The 23,739-nt window shown below is 47.4% G+C and overlaps 1 protein-coding gene across 5 annotated transcripts in view; it reads left to right on the plus strand.

The window, feature by feature from the left end:
- Positions 1–23,739, plus strand: part of vps13b (vacuolar protein sorting 13 homolog B) — a 109,583-nt gene that overhangs the window by 52,936 nt on the left and 32,908 nt on the right. For 3 of the 5 annotated variants that reach the window (XM_039688870.2, XM_039688876.2, XM_089118141.1), the window contains exons 27-33: positions 2,109–2,223; positions 3,026–3,149; positions 4,321–4,726; positions 4,796–4,913; positions 8,365–8,568; positions 9,760–9,880; positions 17,248–17,391. In XM_039688870.2, coding sequence (XP_039544804.2) covers positions 2,109–2,223; positions 3,026–3,149; positions 4,321–4,726; positions 4,796–4,913; positions 8,365–8,568; positions 9,760–9,880; positions 17,248–17,391 — 1,232 coding nt within the window. Of the gene's footprint in view, positions 1–2,108; positions 2,224–2,489; positions 2,548–3,025; positions 3,150–4,320; positions 4,727–4,795; positions 4,914–8,364; positions 8,569–9,759; positions 9,881–17,247; positions 17,392–23,739 lie in introns of all 5 variants that reach the window. The other 2 variants (XM_039688871.2, XM_039688875.2) reach the window with 1 other exon arrangement.

Genomic DNA, 23,739 nt, shown 5'->3' on the forward strand with positions numbered 1-23,739 from the left:
GTAAAGGCAGACAGATCTTAGCATTTGAAGACGCTGACAAAAGATTTTTGACCCTGAACTTGTATCAAAATGGCACAGTCATGATCCAGGCATCAGAGTCTGCTCTCAAGCTCTTCATTGAAGATTTTGAACTAATAAAAACGCTGGCACTGTCTGATGAAGTGGACAAGAGTACGAACATTGATACTTCCCCTGGAAAATCAGTCCAAAAGATGACAGTGACTTCAGCAACTGCGATCCCATCTCCATTGTCAAGAATGAAAGACTTACAGCCTCATCATATGTACAAGCGCGTAGATCTCAATAAGCAAAGAGTGAAAGTCTTCGCCAGACTGCTGAAAAGCACATCCCTTGAAACACAGCAAGAAACAGCAGAAGCGCCGATAACAAGAGAAGCTCTCAGCCACAGAGAAGCCCTCGTCCTCCAGCAGAGCCCAGAGCGGCCCCGGACCTCCAGCACAACACCACAAGAGAGAGAGTGTGTGTGTGTGTGTGTCAGAGAGACACTGCAGGGCCGAGCTTGTGTGTGTGTGTGTGTGTGTCAGAGAGACACTGCAGGGCTGAGCTTGTGTGTGTGTGTGTGAGTGAGAGAGAGAGCCTGCAGGGCTGAGTCAGGCCTGTATCCGCTGAACATCGAGATCCAGAAGAGATGTGTTCAGTTCTGGCATCACCTCCATCAGTCTGATCCAGAGTCAGTCCATTATAAAGCCCTCCTCGCCAATGAAAGCTCAGCAGAAGCTCATCCTCTACACACACTCGCTCTTCAACTCGTCCATCAGACCGCACTCCCCACTGACCACAGCTGCAGCCCCACAACTACAGATCCACACACACCTAAAGGACACTCATGATCATCACTAAAAGCACATTTTGACCTCCCGAATAAACTCCAATGTTACTCGACCCTCAATAGAACCACTAAATTGGCCAGATATCTATTTATCAAACATTTTAAAGAAAGACGAATCCTCTCCAAATACAGATGAAGCGACCCGGATCTAGAGATCGAGAGAGGAAGGAGGGAGAGAGACTGAAACATCTGCGGAAGGACAGCGAGATCTGAGCGCGTGCAGTGAGAGTCGCTCGAGAGAGCTCTCGCTGATGATGATGGTGTGTGTTGTTCGTGCTGAATGGACACATCGCCCTCCCGAACAGGAAACAGGAAGTGGCTCTGAGCCGCTGGGTCTCGGGATCACAGCTGCACAACAGCAGAAGAAGAGGAGACTGACAGAGACCTGACACTATCCTCCGGTCAAACACACACACACACACACACAGAGCGGAGAGTGACAGAGACCTGACACTGTCCTCCGGTCAAACACACACACACACACACACACACACACACACACACAGAGCGGAGAGTGACAGAGACCTGACACTATCCTCCGGTCAAACACACACACACACACACACACACACACACACACACACACACACTTGCCACATCAGTAAATAATTAGACACGAAATATTGAGCTGAGTGGAAATATTTGATTGGTTGGTTAAACGCAAAGCTTCTCGGAGAGATCAGTCGCATCATCCCAGAGACACACACTGATGACAGCACTTCAACATATTCATAATCACGGAGATCAGACATATTCACTTCAGATTAAACTGTTTTAAAATCTGTTAGTGTGGACTTCAGTGACCCGGATGAGCCTGCGTTATCTGCTTCGAGAGGTTGTTATCTGGGAAAATCTTACAGCGCAATTGACCAATCAGAATCAAGCATTCCACAGAGCCGTGTAATAATATATTATAATATATCAGACGGGACAGCCTTCATTGCTGATCGACGAGCCTCGCGTCCATCACACTGTTGCCGGTTTGTTCCTCCTCGGACTCTGTTGGTACTCACCACTGCTGACCGGGAGCGACACACACACACACACACGCACACACACACACACACACACCTCTGTTCCTTCGCCTGCCAATAACAATCCGGCTCAGATCTTTAATCCGGGATCAAACACTGATTACCAGAACCGGGTGTTTGTTCATGTAATGATGACCGATGATGTCACACCTGTGACTGATCATAGTGTTCTGACTCATCAGTGCATATGCAGTAAATACACACCGTGTGTGTGTGTGTTTCAGAGCTGTGTGTGATGGCAGAGATGGAAGACTTGAGCGCATCTGTGGATGTTCAGGACGTTTATACAAAGGTGAAGTGTAAAGTGGGAAGTTTCCACATAGATCACTACAGAAGCAGGTGAGTGGAACACACACACACTCACACACTCACTCACACAACACACACACACACTCACACACTCACTCTCACAACACACACACACACACACACACACACACACACTCTCTCACTGGTGTATTATGATGTGTTTGGGAGCAGAGAGAAGTGTGTGGATCAGCGAGTGGACTCTCTCTCTCTCTGCAGTGGCAGCGGTGTCTCTTCACCCAGAGTGTGTGTGTATATGTTGTGTGTGTGTATATGTTGTGTGTGTGTGTGTGTTGTAGGCCTGCTGAGGGTTGGCTCTGTGACGGAGTGATCCTGCAGTGCAAGGAGTCGCCTGTGGTGAGACCTGCAGCGCCGGTGCTTTAACCTGAGCTCTCTCACACACACACACACACACACGCAGCTTTACTCTGAGCTCGCTCACACACAGCTTTAACCTGAGCTTGCACACACACACATTCACTGACTGATGTGATTATGGGATGGCGGGAGCTGCAGATAATGATGTTTGGAGAAGTTGAGATTTAAGGTTTATCAGAATGAAGGTTAAAACCAGAGAATCAGTGTCAATACTCTCCGTGTGTTTCTGATCAGAGCCGTGATACGCTACAGGGTTTCGATTGGTCCTGATGTTGGCCAGAGAGTGTGTGTGTGTGTTTTGGCGCATGTGTGTGAGACTGTGTTCAGTCCTGTGGTGATTTCTCTTCTCTCTGCTCCCAGAATCCTTTTCACAAGCTTCCAATCAAGCAGCCAGCCAATCATAGCTCTGACTTCTGCCTGTGTTTCTGTGTTGTGTTCCTCTGGTGTGTGTGTGCAGTGCTGAAGAGAGCTCATGCGGTGGGGTCGTCCTCTCTTGCACTGAAAAGCTGAACAGACGCACGGTTCTGCTGCGACCCCTCAGCAAGCAGGAGCATTTCAGCCATTTCAGCTTCTGTCCCCCCGTAAGAGCCGCTGCCTCTGATTCACACACACACACACACACTGCCTCTGATTCACACACACACACACACACTGCTTCTGATTCACACACACACTGCTTCTGATTCACACACACACTGCTTCTGATTCACACACACACACTGCTTCTGATTCACACACACACTGCTTCTGATTCACACACACACTGCTTCTGATTCACACACACACTGCTACTGATTCACACACACACTGCTTCTGATTCACACACACACTGCTTCTGATTCACACACACACTGCTACTGATTCACACACACACTGCTTCTGATTCACACACACACTGCTTCTGATTCACACACACACTGCTTCTGATTCACACACACACTGCTTCTGATTCACACACACTGCTACTAAATCACACACACACTGCTTCTGATTCACACACACACTGCTTCTGATTCACACACACACTGCTACTGATTCACACACACACTGCTTCTGATTCACACACACACTGCTTCTGATTCACACACACACTGCTACTGATTCACACACACACTGCTTCTGATTCACACACACACTGCTTCTGATTCACACACACACTGCTTCTGATTCACACACACACTGCTTCTGATTCACACACACACTGCTACTGATTCACACACACACTGCTTCTGATTCACACACACACTGCTTCTGATTCACACACACACTGCTTCTGATTCACACACACACTGCTTCTGATTCACACACACACTGCTTCTGATTCACACACACACTGCTTCTGATTCACACACACACTGCTTCTGATTCACACACACACTGCTTCTGATTCACACACACACTGCTTCTGATTCACACACACACTGCTTCTGATTCACACACACACTGCTTCTGATTCACACACACACTGCTTCTGATTCACACACACACACGCTGCTTCTAGATGCTTCTTCTGCCGCGCCGCCAGCAACACTCCTGTTAATCATCTGTAGCGAGACGCGTGCGTTATGACTGAATAGATTCCCGCTTCGCCGTCTCACACACGCCGGTGTGTTCGTGCAGTGTTGCGGCAGCGCGGCGGTCGTGTCTCTCTCTGATCACGCTCAGCTCACTCTGTTCTCATGCTGCTTTGAGTTGGTGTGATTGTAGCTGTTGATCACTCGAGTCTGACCTCTGACCTCTCGTGTCCGACAGACGGCGGCGAAGGCTCTGGAGGTCTCGCACCAGCAGCACGGGTTCCTCTCGGTGACCTACACGCAGGCCGTCACTCGGAACGTGCGGCACAAGCTGACGGCGCGGCAGGAGCGAGTGTCCCAGAGGCTGAGCGAGGACGGCACAGACGGTTCGCCGCAGTACCTGCACGAGATCCTGCTCACGGCGCAGCCCTTCGACCTGGTGCTGTCCTGCCCCCTGCTGGTGAGGCTGGCGCAGGTCTTCCACGTGTCCGCCCCCCCGCCGCTGCGTCCCGTCAGAGAGAGCGTCTCCGCCGGACACCCGATGACGGGACCCTCGCTGTCCTCCAGCAGCCTCCCGCTCATCTACCTCAACACCAGCGTGATCCGGGTGTTCTGCCCTCTGGAGGACACGACCAGCAGCACACGTGAGTCTCCCTCTGTCACACACTCACACACTGATGATGATGATGATGATGATGTGTGTTTGTGTTCAGATTCACAGATGAAGCACAGGAAGGAAGACACGGTTGTGTTGAAGATTGGATCTGTGAGCGTCGCTCCTCAGGCTGATAATCCACTGCCGCGCTCCGTACTGCGCAAAGACATCTACCAGTGAGTCTGGCCGTCTGTGTGTGTGTGTGTGTGTGTGTGTGTGTGTGAGAGAGTAGTTGTGGTCTCTCTGATGCTATTCTGAGATGCTCCCACTGTGAGAATCAAAACCACAACACTTAAATTCACACTTTAACACACACACACACACACACACACACACATCTCAAGAAAACTACAAGGAAAGCTTCATTAACAGAAGTAATGATCTTTTACTTGAATTAAGGATTATTCTTTGAAGAGTAAAGCATTTCTAATGGAAGTGCAGAATAGATGTTTCTCAGCTGGTGGATATGGGACCGTGGGTTGGTTAGGGTTAACTAAGGGTTAGGTTCAAAGGGTTAGTTCATATACTATTAGTTAAATACTGTTAGTTCTCAGTATTTACTCACCCTCATGTTGTTCCAAACCTCTCTGTGTGTTTATTTGTTCTGCTGAACACAAAGGAAGATATTTGGAAGAATGTTTTAATCAAACAGATCTCAATCCCCATTGACTATTAACCCCCTGGGGTCGGCGGTCGCACCGGCGCGATCAGTGCGATAAGAAATAACTCAGTCGATTTTTGTTGTACAGGCAAGTGTTATACATCATTCAAAAGTGAAAATGAACTGTAACTCAGTGAATACAGACATGTCTTTACAAAGCTTGAAGTGTCTGTTTCTCAATTGTGTAAATCATATCAAAAATTATTATTCTCTGTTTAAGTAATCAGTATGAAAGCAACGAGAGTTATAGTTTCTCAGCCGCGTCCTCGTTACCTCTAATGTGACCACATCCACTCGCGCACAAGCGATCCACATGCTAATCGTCCATGTGAAGGAATGGGAACCTGCAAACGCCATCATTACCTCAAAACAAAACTTCATCCGTTCTCTGCTTTGCATCGAGTTTGGAAGACACACTGTGAGTTTGCCTTGGATTTACCTCAGAAGAGGAAGAACATGGTTTAAGGTTGAGAAAGTTTTTAAAGTGCCTGTCTCACTTCCTGCCCGTCTGTCTCACTCCATGCCTGTCTCACTCCATGCCTGTCTCACTCCATGCCTGTCTCACTTCCTGCCCGTCTGTCTCACTCCATGCCTGTCTCATTCCCTGGCCGTCTCACTTCCTGCCTGTCTCACTCCCTGCCCGTCTCACTTCCGCCTGTGTCACTTCCTGCCCGTCTGTCTCACTCCATGCCTGTCTCATTCCCTGGCCGTCTCACTCCCTGCCCATCTCACTTTCTGCCCGTCTCACTCCCTGCCCGTCTCACTTCCTGCCTGTGTCGCTTCCTGCCCGTCTGTCTGACTCCCTGTCTGTTTGAATCCCTGCCTGTCTCACTTTCCTGCCCGTCTCACTTTCTGCCCGTCTCACTCCATGCCTATCTCATTCCCTGCCTGTCTCTCTCCCTGTCTGTCTAACTCCCTGCCCGTTTCACTCCCTGCCCGTCTCACTTCCTGCCCGTCTCACTCCCTGCCTGCCTGACTTCCTGCCTGTCTCACTCTCTACCCGTCTCACTTCCTGCCCGTCTTACTCCATGCCTGTATCATTTCCTGCCTGTCTCACTCCCTGCCCGTCTCACTCCCTGCCCATCTCACTTTCTGCCATCTCACTCCCTGCCCGCCCGACTTCCTGACCGTCTCACTCCCTACCCGTCTCACTCCCTGCCCATCTCACTTTCTGCCGTCTCACTCCCTGCCCGCCCGACTTCCTGCCCGTCTCACTCCCTACCCGTCTCACTCCCTGTCCGTCTCACTTCCTGCCCGTCTCACTCCCTGCCCGTGTCACTTCCTGCCAGTCTGTCTGACTCCCTGCTTGTCTCTCTCCCTGTCTGTCTGAATCCCTGCCTGTCTTACTTTCTGCCTGTCTCTCACTTTCTGCCTGTCTGACTGCCTGGCCTGCCTGTCTCTTTCTCTGTCTGTCTGTTGAGCACATGGCTGGTTTCGGTGTGTGTTTACAGGCTGTTTGTGTCATATAAACTCGGCGGGAGATAAATGACCAGAGCAATTAAGATGTTGAAATGCGAGTTGAAACCCAGTGGCGTTGGGTCGTTCCCACAGCTCTCTCTCCCTCAGCTTGCTCGTCCTGCTGTCGACATGCGGCGAGTTACGGCTCTCAGGAGGGCAGAGGAGGCTCTGCGGTGACGATGATGATGATGATGATGTGTGTATGAGGATATTAAACTCTTATCAGTCTAATGGAGAACAGGCGTGTGTTTGGCCCGCAGGAAGGGCTGAGAACATGAGTGTGAGAACATGCTTCCAGCTTCACCATCATCATCATCACAGCCTGTCATTTCCAGCATGTCCTGCGGAGCGGATCCGCACTCAACGCCACGGTACCACGGTCTCTCCGCTGCTGCTCTCGCCACTAATTACTCTCATTTAGCTTAAATTAAATGTAATTGAGAATTTGAGTGTGGCAGTAAATCTCTGCTGTGCAGTTCTCGGTTCAGAGGCGACCGCAGCCTGTGTGGGTCATGATGTCATCAGACGTGAGTCAGGTGGTGTGAGAATCTTCTCAGGAGCTCGAGAGACAAACACACGCTCACATGAGAAACTAGTACAGACTATGTTTAGCATATAGACAGATAAAAATCATCATTCTTTCATCATTCACTCACCCTCATGTCGTTCAAACCTTCTGCAAAACAAAAGAAGATATTTTGATGAAAGTCGATGGGGTCCAATGTTGTTTGGTTCCCAACATTTTTCAAAATATCAGAAGAAAGTCTTGAATGACATGATGGAGAGTAAATGACAGAATGATGATTTCTTTGTCAACTATCGCGATTTACATGACGATAATATAGCGCACTTTATACACCCTCATGAAGCACACGTCCTGCTGTGTGTAGTGTGTGTCGTCCGGATGCGTGTCGCTGTGAATGTGATCGATCGCTGTTGCCATAGAAATGGCTGAGTGATGCGTGTTGATGGAGTCTCTCAGTGAATGTGTTTATGAACACTGGTGAGAAACATCAGATCTCCTCGAGCGCTCCGCACATCTGGAGGCGTTTAGGAACACAGGCCGTGTTTAAAGCAGCAGCGCAGCGGGCCAGAGCAAATAAACACATCACATCACTGCTGATGTCACACGCGCACACACACGCACACACACACACACACACACACACACACTCACACAGCTACTATTGCTACTTTATTACTCATATCTTTGTGTGTGTGTGTGTGTGTGTGTGCGTGTGCTGCTGCAGCATTGATCACACCTCACACTCTCAACTCTGTCAATTCAACACGGAAAGCTTTATTGGCATGACAAAAACATCATTTTTTAATTGTCAAAGCATTAAAACAATATGGAGTAAAGCCTATGTAGAGAAAATAATAATTAAACTAAATAAAAAGACTATATAGATATGGCTAGCAAAAAATATACAGCAAAAATTATATTAATAAAAGATTATAATACAAAAAGTCATGTAACAACTAAACTCTGTCTCTCTCTCTCTCAGGCGGGCATTGAATCTGGGTGTGCTGCGTGACCCGGGGTCAGAGGTCGAGGACCGTCAGTATCAGATTGACCTCCAGTGCATCAACATGGGCACGGCTCACTGGGACGACCTGCGGCCGGAGCGCGAGGGGCCGAATGCTGCTTCTCCTGCAGACGCTGAGCGCAGCTCCCAGAATCCCGCGCTGGAGTGGAACATGGCCAGCAGGTGAGCTGCATCACAGAGCACTGAACTCTGGGTAGTTTCTGACGGGGTGTTTAGGGCGACCACTGCTGATAAAGGTTCAGGACGATGAGCTCATGCAGATGAAGAGAGACGCATTGAAACTTGTTTACTGAGATGAGGGCGGGGCAACCTGTCACTCACAGGAGATCCACCAATAGAAAACCACAACCATCCAATCAATTCCTCATGGACAAAATCTGGCTGACTACATCATGTGTTGTGGCCGTGTCTGGGCGCAGGTCCTCCATCTGGTCTGGATGCGGCCCGGATCCGGCTGACTCCATCATGTGTTCTTACATCCTGTATCCCAGTCCCGACTGACAGAGCGTGTCTGCTTCCCGGACAATGCTAGGAAGACTGTCCCAGATTTTAGGTGCTAAATAGGAAAATGATCTACCACCAGCAGTCGATTTTGATATGCTAGGTACGCACAGCAGCCGAAAGATCACATGATCCCCTGACAGGAAGTGGAATATGTCTGCTAGTCAACAGCGTTAGTCCTGCACGGGTGGTTTTCAGCTCAGGTCATGTGATCTGTCTGGCACCTGTTCAGGTAACAGGATCCGCTCTCGACTCTTCAGTGGAAACGCTCCAATCGTGTGCCGGCAGTAATCCCTGAGTTCCCTGCGTCTAATCCACTGGCCACCATAAATATTAGATGCTTCGCTGTTTGATTGTTTTAATAGTAGCAGATGTGGCACCTTATAAAGTGCCGCATGTTTGTTTTACTGCCCACAAATGTTCTCAGAGATCCGATCGGAGTTCATGTGTGGGAGCGGGAGCGTGGGAGCCGTGCATGTGTGTGCGTGCGTGTGTGTGTGTGTTTGTACCTACTTAATCATATTTTGGGGACAAAGTTGTACAGAGAAGTGAGCTAAACTTTTTGGGGACATGTGAAAATCATAAAAATAAAGTAAATACCGTTTTAATAATTGTCTGTCAGGGTTACAGTATTAATAACTAGCTGCGTATAGAAACAACAGAAATGTGTGTAATGTGTTCAGAGGGTAGAGTGTGTTCTCTGATAAACAACATTAATGATGTTGATTCTTGTTTCAAGTTTGTGCCTCCCATGAGTTTGTTTATGAAGGTTTGATGAAGGTTCAGTGCTGTGAGACTCTCAGACGACTGTAGAGACACTGAATGTGTGTGTGTGTGTGTGTGTGTTTGCAGTATCCGACGGCAGCAGGAGAAGCGAGTGATCCTGTCGCCGATCATCACAGATTTCTCAGTGCGAATCACAGCAGCTCCAGCTGTAATTTACCGGAAGCCTCTGGATCACGGCCCAGCGGAGGTACGTGTGTCTGTCTGTCAGTGTGTGTGTGCGTGTGTGTGTGTGTGATAGTGTGTTTTCAGTGTGTGTGTGTGTGTTTGTGCGTATGTGTGCTTGTGTGTTTTCAGTGTGTGTGTGTGTGTATGTGTGTGAGTGTGTGGGATGATCCAGTGATGCACAAACACACATCGCTCTGTCCTCCATCAGATGGAAATGTGTGTGTGTGTGTTCTGGGAATATTTGACCTGAGACAAGGCTTTTGCACAGTAATGCTTCGGCCGTGTGTTTGTTTGCTTCAGTGTGTTACAACCCGGCTCAAAGTCATAACATAAAGAGGACAAAACACAAACTGTGTTTCAAAATAGAAAATATAATTTTATTTAAAGTTAAATAAATAGTGTCTAGGGTCAAAATATAAGATAATAATAATAAACATCAACACAACATCAAATCAATAAATGGTTGGAAATGAGGTTTGTGGAGTGGTGGAAATCAAATGAGAACACAAACTCAAGAACCCACTCTTCAAACAAGGTTACAAAACAAAAATGAGAGAGAGAGTGTGGAAAATCCAGAAGCTCCTTAAATAGGTTGCCACAGGTGCAGCTGATATTCATTGGGCAAACACACCCTCCAGGGCGGAGTCAATCCTAGGATTCTCAACAGAAATAAAAAATTAAGAAAAATAGGGGTAGGGATGTAACACCTCCACCAACAAAACATGAAATAATCTGGATTATTTAATACAAAATAAACATACCCACCAAATTGAGGAAAAATAAATCTCCAATCAACTCATACGAAAATAAAAATAAGATACCTACTCGTTTAATGGGAGTTTACCAGGCAGGAACATGGCATGACATTACACACGAGAGAGTGCGTCGGCTAAAACATTTTCCTTTCCTTTAATGTGATGAATTTGTAAAGGATAGGTCTGCAGAAACAAACTCCATCTCATCAAGCGTTGGTTGGTGGTGCAACTACGCTGTAAAAACACTAAGGGATTATGATCAGTCATCACCTTAATCAGACTGCCGCTGCCCAAATAAACCTCAAAATGTTGGATAGCCAAAATCAATGCCAAAGTTTCCTTCTCAATTACAGAATAGTTTCTTTGATGGACATTAAACTTTTTAGAAAAGAAACAGACCGGATGTTCAATCCCGCGATCATCGTCCTGCAAAAGAACTGCACCAACACCCTTTTCACTGGCATCTACTGCTAGTTTAAAAGGAGCCTGGAAATTTGGGGCTGACAAGATAGGAGCATTCACTAATAATGCCTTGGCATTATCAAAGGCCTGCTGACAACAATTTGTCCACACAAAATCATTTTTGGGACTCAACAAGTCAGTGAGAGGACTCACTACACTTGCAAAATTTGGACAAAAGGCACGATAATAGCCAGTCATTCCCAAGAACCTTCTCAAATCCTTACGAGATTGTGGAACAGGGAAAGAATCTATAGCTTCAACTTTAGCCCGAATGGTTTGTACCTGACCCTGCCCCACAATTTTACCCAAATAAGTAATAGTAGCCTTGGCAAATTCACATTTGGCCAAGTTAACAGTCAGGTTAGCAGCTAACAAACGGTCAAATAGGGCTTTTATTTGAACTACATGACTACTCCAATCAGAACTATACACAACAATGTCGTCCAGATATGCCTCACAGTTGTCTAATCCTGATATCACTCGATTGACCAATCTCTGAAAAGTAGAAGCAGCATTTTGCATGCCAAAAGCCATAACCTGATATTCCCATAACCCATCTGGTGTCACAAAGGCAGAAATCTCTTTGGCTCTATCAGAAAGAGGAACCTGCCAGTAACCCTTCAGCAGATCTAACTTGGTCACATACTTGGCAGGTCCTACCCGATCAATGCAATCATCCAATCTGGGTAAAGGATAAGAATCAACTTTAGTTAGAGCATTAACTTTACGGAAATCAGTACAGAACCTCTGAGAGCCATCAGACTTGGGTACCAAAATACATGGAGAACTCCAGGCACTTTGGCTGGGTACAGCAATTCCATGCTTAAGCATATAGGTCACCTCTTTACTCAAAAGTGCACGCTTTTCAGGTCCAACCCGGTAAGGATGTTGTTTCACAGGAGCAGCACCTGAAACGTCAATATCATGCACCACAAGATTAGTTTGGTTAGGCACATCTGGAAACAAAGGAACATAGGAGCTAATCAGCTCTACCAGAGTAGAACTTTCCATCTGAGGCAAATGAGAAAGATGAGCCTCAAGATTAAGAAGAATCGCAGAATTATTCAATCGAGGTGCAGGAACCACCACTTCACCAAGTTCCTCTGAAAAGACCGGAGCACACGATAATACTGCCACATTGTTGGTTAGACCAACAGAGCTCCCTGCTCTAACCAAGTACGCCTTCAACATATTAATATGACACAAACGACTACGTTTACGTCTGCCTGGTGTAGAAATTACATAATCGAGATCACCAACCTTGCGTTCAACTGTATAAGGCCCTGAAAACCGTGCCTGTAATGAAGAACCATGGACAGGAAGCAAAGCCAACACCTGATCACCAACTGAAAAACTTCGCTTTTTAGCCTGCCTGTCATACCAGGCCTTCATCTTTTTCTGTGAGCCAGCAAGATTAGTACGAGCAATTTCACAGGCTTTACTAAGTCGATACCGAAAATGACTAACATAGTCCAGTAGATTTGAAGATTCGGATGCACTGCCCAGCCATTTCTCTTTCAACAATTTCAAAGGTCCACGGACATTATGGCCAAAGACCAATTGAGCAGGACTAAACCCCAGAGAATCCTGTACAGCTTCTCTAGCTGCAAAAAGCATCAAATGCACACCTTCCTCCCAGTCCCTCTGGAACTCAAGACAATAGGTTCTTAACATGGCTTTCAAGGTTTGATGAAACCTCTCAAGGGCTCCTTGGGACTCTGGGTGGTAAGCACTAGAATGGCAATGTGAGACGCCCAACTGATCCAGTACCTGCTTAAAAATCTTGGACATAAAATTGGACCCTTGATCGGACTGAACAGTTTTAGGAAGCCCAAACATTGAAAAGAACTTCAGCAAGGCCTGCACTACCGCTGGAGCAGTTATCTTCCTTAAAGGAATGGCCTCTGGAAAGCGAGTGGAAGCACACATAACCGTCAATAAATATTGGTGGCCACGTTTGGTTTTAGGTAATGGACCAACACAATCCACTAAAACTCTACCAAAAGGCTCTTCAAAAGCTGGAATAGGATGCAAAGGAGCAACAGGTATACTTTGGTTGGGTTTACCGGTTATCTGGCAAATATGGCATGTCTTACAATAAGATACTACATCTTTTTTTAGGCCGGGCCAATAGAAATTCTGCAATATACGATTATAGGTCTTATTTATGCCAAGATGACCTGCCATGCTACAGTCATGAGCTAGTTTGAGAATTTCTTTACGAAAAACCTGAGGTACCACGACCTGAAAGACATTGCACCACTCATCTTGTCCAGATAAAGATTGGGGACGCCACTTTCTCATTAGTACACCATCCTTCTGGAAAAACCCAGACGACAACTCATTCATCTCTTGCTCAGTACTCAGCTCATCAAACAGAGAAGATAAAGAAGAGTCTTTACTTTGCTCAGAAATGAGTTGATCCCTTGTAATTAACGATTCTTTGTAAGGAATCTCCTGAGGTGTTTCTAACTCTTTACCTATCCCTATTTGAGGACCAACAGGCACAACTTTATCGCCATCTTTCCAAACACATTCCCCCAAAAAGGTATCAGCCAAATTAACGTCCATACCCCCTTCATTGGTAGATTTAGTCTGTTTAGACATAGCGCGTGTCACTGCGCATACTGGGAAAACATCAGGAAAAGACTGAGACAGCTCATCAGAGCTCTCATTTGACATAGGCACTTCAGTAACTTGAGGGCTAGGTATAACTTTGACTCCAGCTAAATCGTTGCCCAAAATGAAGGAAACCCCTTCAATTGGCAAAGAAGGTAGTACCCCTACTATTACCTGACCAGAAACCAAGGGTGACTTTATCACGATGTGATGTAGAGGGACAATAGTACAACCCATTTCAACTCCTCTTACCAACACTTGAGCTCCTGTATCAGTCTGATCAGATAGAGGTAAAATCCCCTGAAGTAGTAATGATTGCGCAGCTCCTGTGTCCCTGAGAATACGCACTGGAACACAACAGTCATGCCCCGACACAGACACAACTCCAGTTGTTAGAAAGGGCGTATAATCGGTGGAACCATCACTACCTTCTAAGTTTTCACATTTCAGAGAATGGTGCACAAAACTCTCATCACTTGTCAAAAGGGGAAATTGGCATGCAGTGGCTAACCCAACTGGCTTGGTAGATTTCGCTTTCTTATTGAGAACAAAACATTCAGATATCTTGTGCCCTGGCTTTTTGCAATAAAAACAAATAATATTTGCCCTAGCAGGAACTGCCTCATGTTTACTGGGAGAGGTTGGAACAGAACTAGATCCTGCCATAGCCGGGCGACTTCGACTCTGATAGTAATTTCTTTTTAGGTCACGATTTCCAAACACCCCTTTATGGGTTAATGCAAATTCATCAGCCATAATTGCGGCCTCACACAATTTGGAAACTTTCTGTTCATTCAAGTAAGTAACTAGACCTTCTGGGGCACAATTCTTAAACTCCTCTAAAAGAACCAAGTCCCTGAGCTGTTCTTTGGTCTCAACCTGCTTAGAAGCACACCACCTATCAAACATGTTCTCTTTTTCCCGAGCAAACTCTACGAACGTCTGCTTTTCACTTTTAAAGTAATTTCGGAAACGTTGACGATATGCCTCGGGCACCAACTCATAAGCATGAAGAATAGATGTTTTGACAGTATCATATACTGCACTCTGTTCTAGACTAAGTGCTGAATAAACTTCTTGAGCCTTACCCGTAAGCACACATTGAAGAAGAAGCGTCCAAACTTCCTTTGGCCACTTCAATGAAGTAGCAACTCTCTCAAAGTGGGAAAAATACTTTTCTACTTCCTTTTCAGAAAAAGGAGGAACCATTTTAATGTGCTTCCAAATATCAAAAACTTGCTCTACACCTTGAGGAGACTCGGAGGGAACCCCAAGAGGAGAAACAGGTGATTGACCCTCAGGTCGCCCACCTGACAACTCCAACTCCAACTTTTTAAGAACAAAGGCACGCTCGTGCTCCCTTTCCTGTTCATCCAATTTCCTCAACTCAAGCTCTCCCTGCAGCTCTTTAGTTTTCAAGGCTATTTGGTCTTGTTCTATACGACACCTCACCAACTCCAAATCTAACTCTTTTTCTCGTAATGCCATCTCTTTTAGCTTAACCTCACTGGCAAAAACAATCTCTGGTACCGGTAACTTTTCACCCAAAACTTTTCTCTCCTGCAATGTACCCTTTAAACTTTTTAAGACTGACTCTTTAAGTTTTTTATCAGCAGTAGTGAGATCGATATCATAATGAGAGGCAATCAGCAACAGCTGCTCTTTAGTACACTTTTCAAGTGTTTCCTCGGATGGTGCTTTCAAAAAATCTTCCACATTAGAAGCCATGGCTAAACTCTACACCTTCAAAACAGTAGCTACCCTAAGAGTTCCAAAATCCACAATATCCTTTCAAATAAATTTCACAGAAGAAAAGGACTAAATCTCACAAACAACTCCATTTCCACAAAGCTACTAAACAGTAATTTAATACACCAGTTACACAATTAAATTTCTTACCCAACACTAAAGAGGTTAAACAAAACCCTCTCAACAGGTAACATGCTAACAATATAGTACTCCTTTCAAAAAGAGACCAAACTCAGTCACAAATTGATACCTAAATTGCTGACCACATTCAACAACCTAGCATGCTACCCTAACACTGCATGTTATACATAAAACAGCAACATGCTTAACTTTGGTTACTGGTGCAAAATTACTTACCAATTGAAGAAAGTGGGTATGAAAACAAAATGCTCTCTCAACAAAACAACATTTCACATGTTCCCAAAACTAATCATTGATGCTAAAGAGCACACCAATCAAAATGGATATCTTAGACCACTCCGGTACATCAAACAAAAGAAAAAAAACCTCTCTAATCTTCAAAGGGTTACCAGGCGCGGGGCCACTTTAGACGCTGAACTTCATGTCACCTGGCAAAAACCAGGCCCTGAATAGCGTACCCCCAACAGAGATTAGATCTCCACCCGGGATACCTTCAAAAATAAAAAACTAACAAAACAAACTAACAAAACAAACAGTGTGCCGTTGGAAGGATTGACTAGCAACCCAGCTGGAACACTCTACCTAACCGGAGAACTCTAATAATCCAATTAACTTTTTCCACTCTCCACTCAACCAAAACTCAAACTCCCAAACCACTATTGATCCCGGACGAGGCTCCAATTTATGTTACAACCCGGCTCAAAGTCATAACATAAAGAGGACAAAACACAAACTGTGTTTCAAAAAAGAAAATATAATTTTATTTAAAGTTAAATAAATAGTGTCTAGGGTCAAAATATAAGATAATAATAATAAACATCAACACAACATCAAATCAATAAATGGTTGGAAATGAGGTTTGTGGAGTGGTGGAAATCAAATGAGAACACAAACTCAAGAACCCACTCTTCAAACAAGGTTACAAAACAAAAATGAGAGAGAGAGTGTGGAAAATCCAGAAGCTCCTTAAATAGGTTGCCACAGGTGCAGCTGATATTCATTGGGCAAACACACCCTCCAGGGCGGAGTCAATCCTAGGATTCTCAACAGAAATAAAAAATTAAGAAAAATAGGGGTAGGGATGTAACACAGTGAAGTTCCATATTTGACATTAAATACTGAAAATCACTGAACAAACAGCCACTGAATTCCCTTTACTCAAACCTGGAAAGAGAAGCGGATGAGCACCAGGACAGTTATTCAGTGTCTGCCGCTTTAAAAGCTTTAAATTTGTTAGTACACGTCAGATGCCTGTTTAATCAATGCAGGAAGATTTACGCTTTTCAGGTTTAGTGTCATGGTTAGCGTTAACAGCTTTACAATTATTATAGCCTTCATATTCAGTGATATTGTTGATCTGACGGCACTGATCAGATGAGAACAGAGCTGGATCTGAGTAATGACTCTCTCTTCTTCTGTAGAGCTGCTTCACTCCTGACTCTAATATTTGATGAAGTTTCATCAGTGATTCTGATATTCTCCTGTTTATTAAAGTAAAGCTGCTCTGAAACGATCTGAACTGTATTACGCTGAGAAATAAAGGTCTGTTTACTGGCAGCTTCAGTTAAACGAGCTCGCTCTCCTGTCCCAGCATGCTCTCTGTCAGTGTGATGTTCTGTGTGTGATGATCAGCTGACCTCCCTCTCTCTCTCTCTCTCTGCAGGAGGTGGTGGTCTGTGGCCACAGTCTGGAGATGAACATCACGTCCAGTCTGGATCTGTTTCTCAGCGCGTCTCAGGTTCAGTTACTGCAGCAGCTCCTGCAGGACAACGTGGGGCAGACGACCTGCGACCCGACCACTGCAGACGTACGGGAACGCGCACACACACACACACACACACTCACACACACACACACACACACACACAGGTTTGTCTGTTTGTCTGTCTGTCTAGTGTGAGGGAGTGTCTTGAGGTGCTGATGTATGTCTGGTCTCCTCTTCCCATCATGCTCTAGTGTTTACAGAGGAGAGGGGCTCGGCGCCTCAATAAAAGCCTCTCTCACACACTCTAATGGAACGGCATGTAAAAATATTTACGGCAGCGGCCTGTGTGAGGATGGAGGAGAGCGCCTCTCTCTCTCTCTCTCTCTCTCTCTCTCTCTGTGTCTCTCTTTTTCTCTTTCTGTATCTCTGTTTCTCTCTCTCTCTCTCTCTCTCTTTGTCTGATGTGCAGCTAAAAGCATCTGATCGCGGAGTGTGTGCCGTTGACATGCTAGCGCTCAAACACACACATCCTGCTGAATAAACAACACACAGTCATCACATAAACACACACTGAACGCTGATAGAGCGACACACACATATCGATGTAGACACGTGGCGACTGGTTTCTAGTGTCGTGTCGAGTGTGTCTCGGGTGTGTGTGGAGGTGAGACGCATCTGGTTCTGATTGTTGGAGTGATGTTGGGCTGAATCATCTCTGCCTCCCTACAGATTCAGAGCGTCACTACCCAGAGTTCACCTGGGTTCAGGACATGAGGTTTAACAGCCTTGTGTGTGTGTGTGTGTGTGTTTAATCCACGCCAGAGCACCCTCCAGTGGCCACACACTCTGTTCTCTCAGTGTTCAGAGTCCCTGTCTTGAGTCTGAAGAGTCTGGCTGAGAGCCTGAATAAAACACATCTGTGTTAATGACAGACACACACCTGAGGAAGACGACACACCTGATCCCTCGCTCTGCTCCTGATGTGGATCACTGGTGAGTTGTGTTCTGATCCGGCATTACTCGTGTAATGGAGAAACTCTCCTGATTCCGCATGGGTTCACCCAAGGTCGTGTAGCTGCTGAAGCTCAGGCTGGTGTTCTCCAGGGGTCAGACGTTACGCGGCTCTGACCTATGACCCCTCTCGCTTACACGCGCCGGGAAGGTCACGTGTGTTTTCTTTCTCTCGTCTGCGTTTGGCTGCTAAACATCTGCGGAGTCAGAGTTTCTCTGCGGCTAATCTCAAATATTTGTGCGCTCTCAGAGTTGGTGTTTTTAGCCTTCCAGTCTGTTATGAAACCTGATCGTCCTCTTTTCTCCCGGTGCTCGCTGACCCTCGTACCAGAATCAACCGATAATTGACAGCCAGTCAAAACAGTTCACCTGAATCCAGCGGTGTGGCATATTCCCCGATCCACCTCAGAAACCGGATCTGTTTGAGATCAGTAGCAGCTGAGGCGTTCGCTCATAACGCTTTGGCAAAATTGGCGTGAAACCCCAGATAAAATCATCAGGCGCAGAATTACATTGAAGAGAAACAAATCCGCCTGAGAGTCAGGCCGTCTGACCCGCGGCTCTGGTTTCAGCTCAGGTGCCCGAGGGCAAACGGGGAACGCATGTTAACTCAGGCCAGGTCGAGGAGAGAAAACACGGCTTCCACCTGTATAAGCAGAACCACAGGTTTAGAATAACAGGTGAGAGGACGAGTTCAACCGCGCACAGATCTCCACCGGATGGAGACCTTCAGACGGATGATTTCAGAAAAGGCCCACTTGTTTGATTATTAAATATTTTGGCTAATTTGATTATGCTTTCAACTACTAATAAAAGAACTATACTTTGTGTATTTATACATTTTTATTTTACATTTATTTTATTTTATTTTTATATTGGATGTTTAAAATGTGTATTTGTTTTTATTTGATACATTTAATTTTTTGTATTATATTTTTATTTGTAATTATTTTTATTGTATTTTATTGTATTGTATTTTTTATATTGTATTTTCATTTGTAATTATTTTTATTATAATTTATTTTCTTGTATTTTTTATATCGTATTTTTATTTGTAAATATTTTTATATTTACATATAATTAATTAACATACCGCTGGAGCTGACGGTCGTGGTGTCGTCGTTCTGGCGTCCGCTGGAGCGAGATGGTGCTCGATGCAGAGCCAAATGGGAGGAGCTAGAGCTCGAGCTCCCCCTTTTCTGGAGCTCCAGCTCCACCTCGCTAAATTTAGTGGGCGGGGCTTCGCTGCAGCTTCCAATGGGAAGAGCTAGAGCTCTAGCTCACCCTCGCTGGATCTAGTGGACAGAACATAACGCGCTATCAAGTCTGTTAATGTTAGTGCGAGTTTCACCCGTGATGAAAGGACAAGTTTGTTTTGATGCGAAAGATGCTGGCAAACATAATATTGTATTTTACTCTAAAATTTGTCATGATTATGATAAATTATAAAATGATTTATCGTTTCTGCGACAAACGCGTAAACACTTAATAAGAACATTGCTCACACTATCTGTGCGTGTTTCTAAAAACTGTTGAAAACTTTGTATCTATGTATTCTTTTCTCTTTATTACGATGAACAGTTTCGTTGTTTTCCTCACTTTTAAAGCCGCTTTGGACAAAAGCGTCTGCTATATGATTATGTAAATTACTAGACAAAGGCAATGTGAAAGCTTACTATCTGTGCACCCGTTTATTTTGTCCACTGGAGTAACGCGAGTTATTTGTTGTAAATTAATCTAAAAAAAGATTGTGTAAATAAAACATCTGATTAATTCATTAAATAAAAAATAAGACTAGCTTACCTAATCTGCCCTTTTTGTACGTAAATGTAAAAGCATAAGCTACTCCAATAGGCCAGTTGTATTTTTTTTTTATATTGTAAATTAAAGTGTAATATTGACTGTAATATTGGATAGACTCAACCTTCATGTTATAGGCTAGCCTATGCATTAAGCTATTTGAATGAAATGGAAACAAGCAGTACTCTAAAACCAGTTGTGTGACTTCCCACACTAGTCTAGAAAGAGTGCAATATTTTGACAAACTAAAGTTAATGTGTGGTAAATGTCCGACCGAGCTAGCTTCTCTGGAATTCTTCCTTCTATTTCTTATCCCGACATAGGCTACGTTCAGATTGTCAGCCCAGAAAAGCACATGAAATCCGTTTCAAGCTACATCCATATGTGGTTTGAAATCCTATTCAAATACGGGGACATATGCCTCAGTCTGAACGATCGGATTTCGGGTGGTGTGTGACTCTCACGCCACATAAAATGAGATGGTGCTCGATGCAGGGCCAACTCTTCCTAACTAACAGAGTATTTATTTTGTTTATTTGTGTTGAATAAAAATCGCCCTGGCGCTGAAATATGTTGCTTTTGAAATCATGAGGAGTGCTCGGAAGTTAACCTGCGTGTGCGCGGCCCCCATTAAATCCAGCGAGGGGAGGAGCTGGAGCTCCAGCGAGGGGATGAGCTAGAGCTCCAGCTCCTCCCATTTGGCTCTGCATCGAGGACCACTTGGCTGGAGCTGACGGTCGTGGTGTCGTCGTTCTGGCGGCCGCTGGAGCTGACGGTCGTGGTGTCGTCGTTCTGGCGGCCGCTGGAGCTGACGGTCGTGGTGTCGTCGTTCTGGCGGCCGCTGGTGCTGACGGTCGTGGTGTCGTCGTTCTGCCGGCCGCTGGTGCTGACGGTCGTGGTGTCGTCGTTCCGGCGGCCGCTGGAGCTGACGGTCGTGGTGTCGTCGTTCAGGCGGCCGCTGGAGCTGACGGTCGTGGTGTCGTCGTTCTGGCGGCCGCTGGAGCTGACGGTCGTGGTGTCGTCGTTCGGGCGGCCGCTGGAGCTGACGGTCGTGGTGTCGTCGTTCGGGCGGCCGCTGGAGCTGACGGTCGTGGTGTCGTCGTTCGGGCGGCCGCTGGAGCTGACGGTCGTGGTGTCGTCGTTCGGGCGGCCGCTGGAGCTGACGGTCGTGGTGTCGTCGTTCTGGCGGCCGCTGGAGCTGACGGTCGTGGTGTCGTCGTTCTGGCGGCCGCTGGTGCTGACGGTCGTGGTGTCGTCGTTCTGGCGGCCGCTGGAGCTGACGGTCGTGGTGTCGTCGTTCTGGCGGCCGCTGGAGCTGACGGTCGTGGTGTCGTCGTTCTGCCGGCCGCTGGTGCTGACGGTCGTGGTGTCGTCGTTCCGGCGGCCGCTGGAGCTGACGGTCGTGGTGTCGTCGTTTAGGCGGCCGCTGGAGCTGACGGTCGTGGTGTCGTCGTTCTGGCGGCCGCTGGAGCTGACGGTCGTGGTGTCGTCGTTCCGGCGGCCGCTGGAGCTGACGGTCGTGGTGTCGTCGTTCGGGCGGCCGCTGGAGCTGACGGTCGTGGTGTCGTCGTTCGGGCGGCCGCTGGAGCTGACGGTCGTGGTGTCGTCGTTCGGGCGGCCGCTGGAGCTGACGGTCGTGGTGTCGTCGTTCTGGCGGCCGCTGGAGCTGACGGTCGTGGTGTCGTCGTTCTGGCGGCCGCTGGAGCTGACGGTCGTGGTGTCGTCGTTCTGGCGGCCGCTGGTGCTGACGGTCGTGGTGTCGTCGTTCTGGCGGCCGCTGGAGCTGACGGTCGTGGTGTCGTCGTTCTGGCGGCCGCTGGAGCTGACGGTCGTGGTGTCGTCGTTCTGGCGGCCGCTGGTGCTGACGGTTGTGGTGTCGTCGTTCTGGCGGCCGCTGGTGCTGACGGTCGTGGTGTCGTCGTTCTGGCGTCCGCTGGAGCTGACGGTCGTGGTGTCGTCGTTCTGGCGGCCGCTGGTGCTGACGGTCGTGGTGTTGTCGTTCTGGCGGCCGCTGGAGCTGACGGTCGTGGTGTCGTCGTTCTGGCGGCCGCTGGTGCTGACGGTCGTGGTGTCGTCGTTCTGGCAGCCGCTGGAGCTGACGGTCGTGGTGTCGTCGTTCTGGCGGCCGCTGGAGCTGACGGTCGTGGTGTCGTCGTTCTGGCGGCCGCTGGAGCTGACGGTCGTGGTGTTGTCGTTCTGGCGGCCGCTGGAGCTGACGGTCGTGGTGTCGTCGTTCTGGCGGCCGCTGGAGCTGACGGTCGTGGTGTCGTCGTTCTGGCGGCCGCTGGAGCTGACGGTCGTGGTGTCGTCGTTCTGGCGGCCGCTGGAGCTGACGGTCGTGGTGTCGTCGTTGTGGCATGCGCTGGAGCTGACGGTCGTGGTGTCGTCGTTCTGGCGGCCGCTGGAGCTGAGGGTCGTGGTGTCGTCGTTCGGGCGGCCGCTGGAGCTGACGGTCGTGGTGTCGTCGTTCTGGCGGCCGCTGGAGCTGACGGTCGTGGTGTCGTCGTTCGGGCGCCCGCTGGAGCTGACGATCGTGGTGTCGTCGTTCGGGCGGCCGCTGGAGCTGACGGTCGTGGTGTCGTCGTTGGAGATGATGGGAATGTGTTTTACTGGTAACGCAGTGTTTTGTTTTGTGGTTTTAGAGCGAGCTGCTGATGAAATGAGTTGAAGTGGTCTCTCGTCCGGTCGGTCTCGCTGTAAACATTGTCTGCCAGCGGACCCTACCCCTCAGTGGACGGGGGAATAACTCTAGCGCTGGACTGCGGTCTCCGAGACACCTGGAGCCCGTCTCCTCTTCACCTCTCGCTCACCCTGAGCTCCTCACAGACTGTTTGTCCTTGCCGTAACCAAAGCAAGCATCCCCGGGGCCGTGAGGGGCGTCATGACCTCACGAGATGCCTGTGTTTGAGGCCCAAGAGACATCATGTCCTCACGAGATGCGCGTGTGTGTGTTTGAGGCCGGAGAGGGACGTCATGACCTCATTGGAGGTGTGTGTGTGTTTGAGGCCCGGTTCACCGAGGTCACATGGCTGTTGGTGAAGCGCTGGTAAACTGAGCATAGAGTTGATGATGGCTATCGGGACCTCAGGATGGTCAGGCTTCCGAAATCTTACGTTTCTCTTCTCTTAAAGGAGTGATAATTTACCCTTTCTTCTGTGGAACACAAAAGTAGATGTTCAGCAGAACGTTCACGCTGCTCTTTTCTAGGCTGTAAAGGTCCGGTGTAACGCTGATAACAAACCCAAGTTTATGTCACACAGCTCTCAGATCTAAATATATCACCATCTGTGATCCACAGGTTTGGAATGACATGAGGGCGAGCAATTGAATATGGTGAATGAATGCCTTACAGTGATCGAAATGAATTTAGTTTTCAAAAAGCTTGGACACGCTGGAATGATTGTGAGTTTGATGTGCGTTTGCATGATGTTGATCTGATTTGTTCCGTCAGCAGTCTGTCACCTGCGGCTGACCCCTGGAGTGCACCGTGTGGAAGGCTTGTTCATTCTCAGCTCATTGAATGCGGGGTAAATGATGCCGGATTCCCAGTGGTTTTTCCAGCAGAACCGGCACCAGTGACTCATCGGCCTCGGATCCGACAGACCCGGGCGGTTTCACTTTACTGGCGCGTTTTTCAGG

Source organism: Pimephales promelas, chromosome 12 (assembly GCF_988280905.1).
Source record: "Pimephales promelas chromosome 12, fPimPro1.hap1.1, whole genome shotgun sequence".
Classification (NCBI taxonomy): domain Eukaryota; kingdom Metazoa; phylum Chordata; class Actinopteri; order Cypriniformes; family Leuciscidae; genus Pimephales; species Pimephales promelas.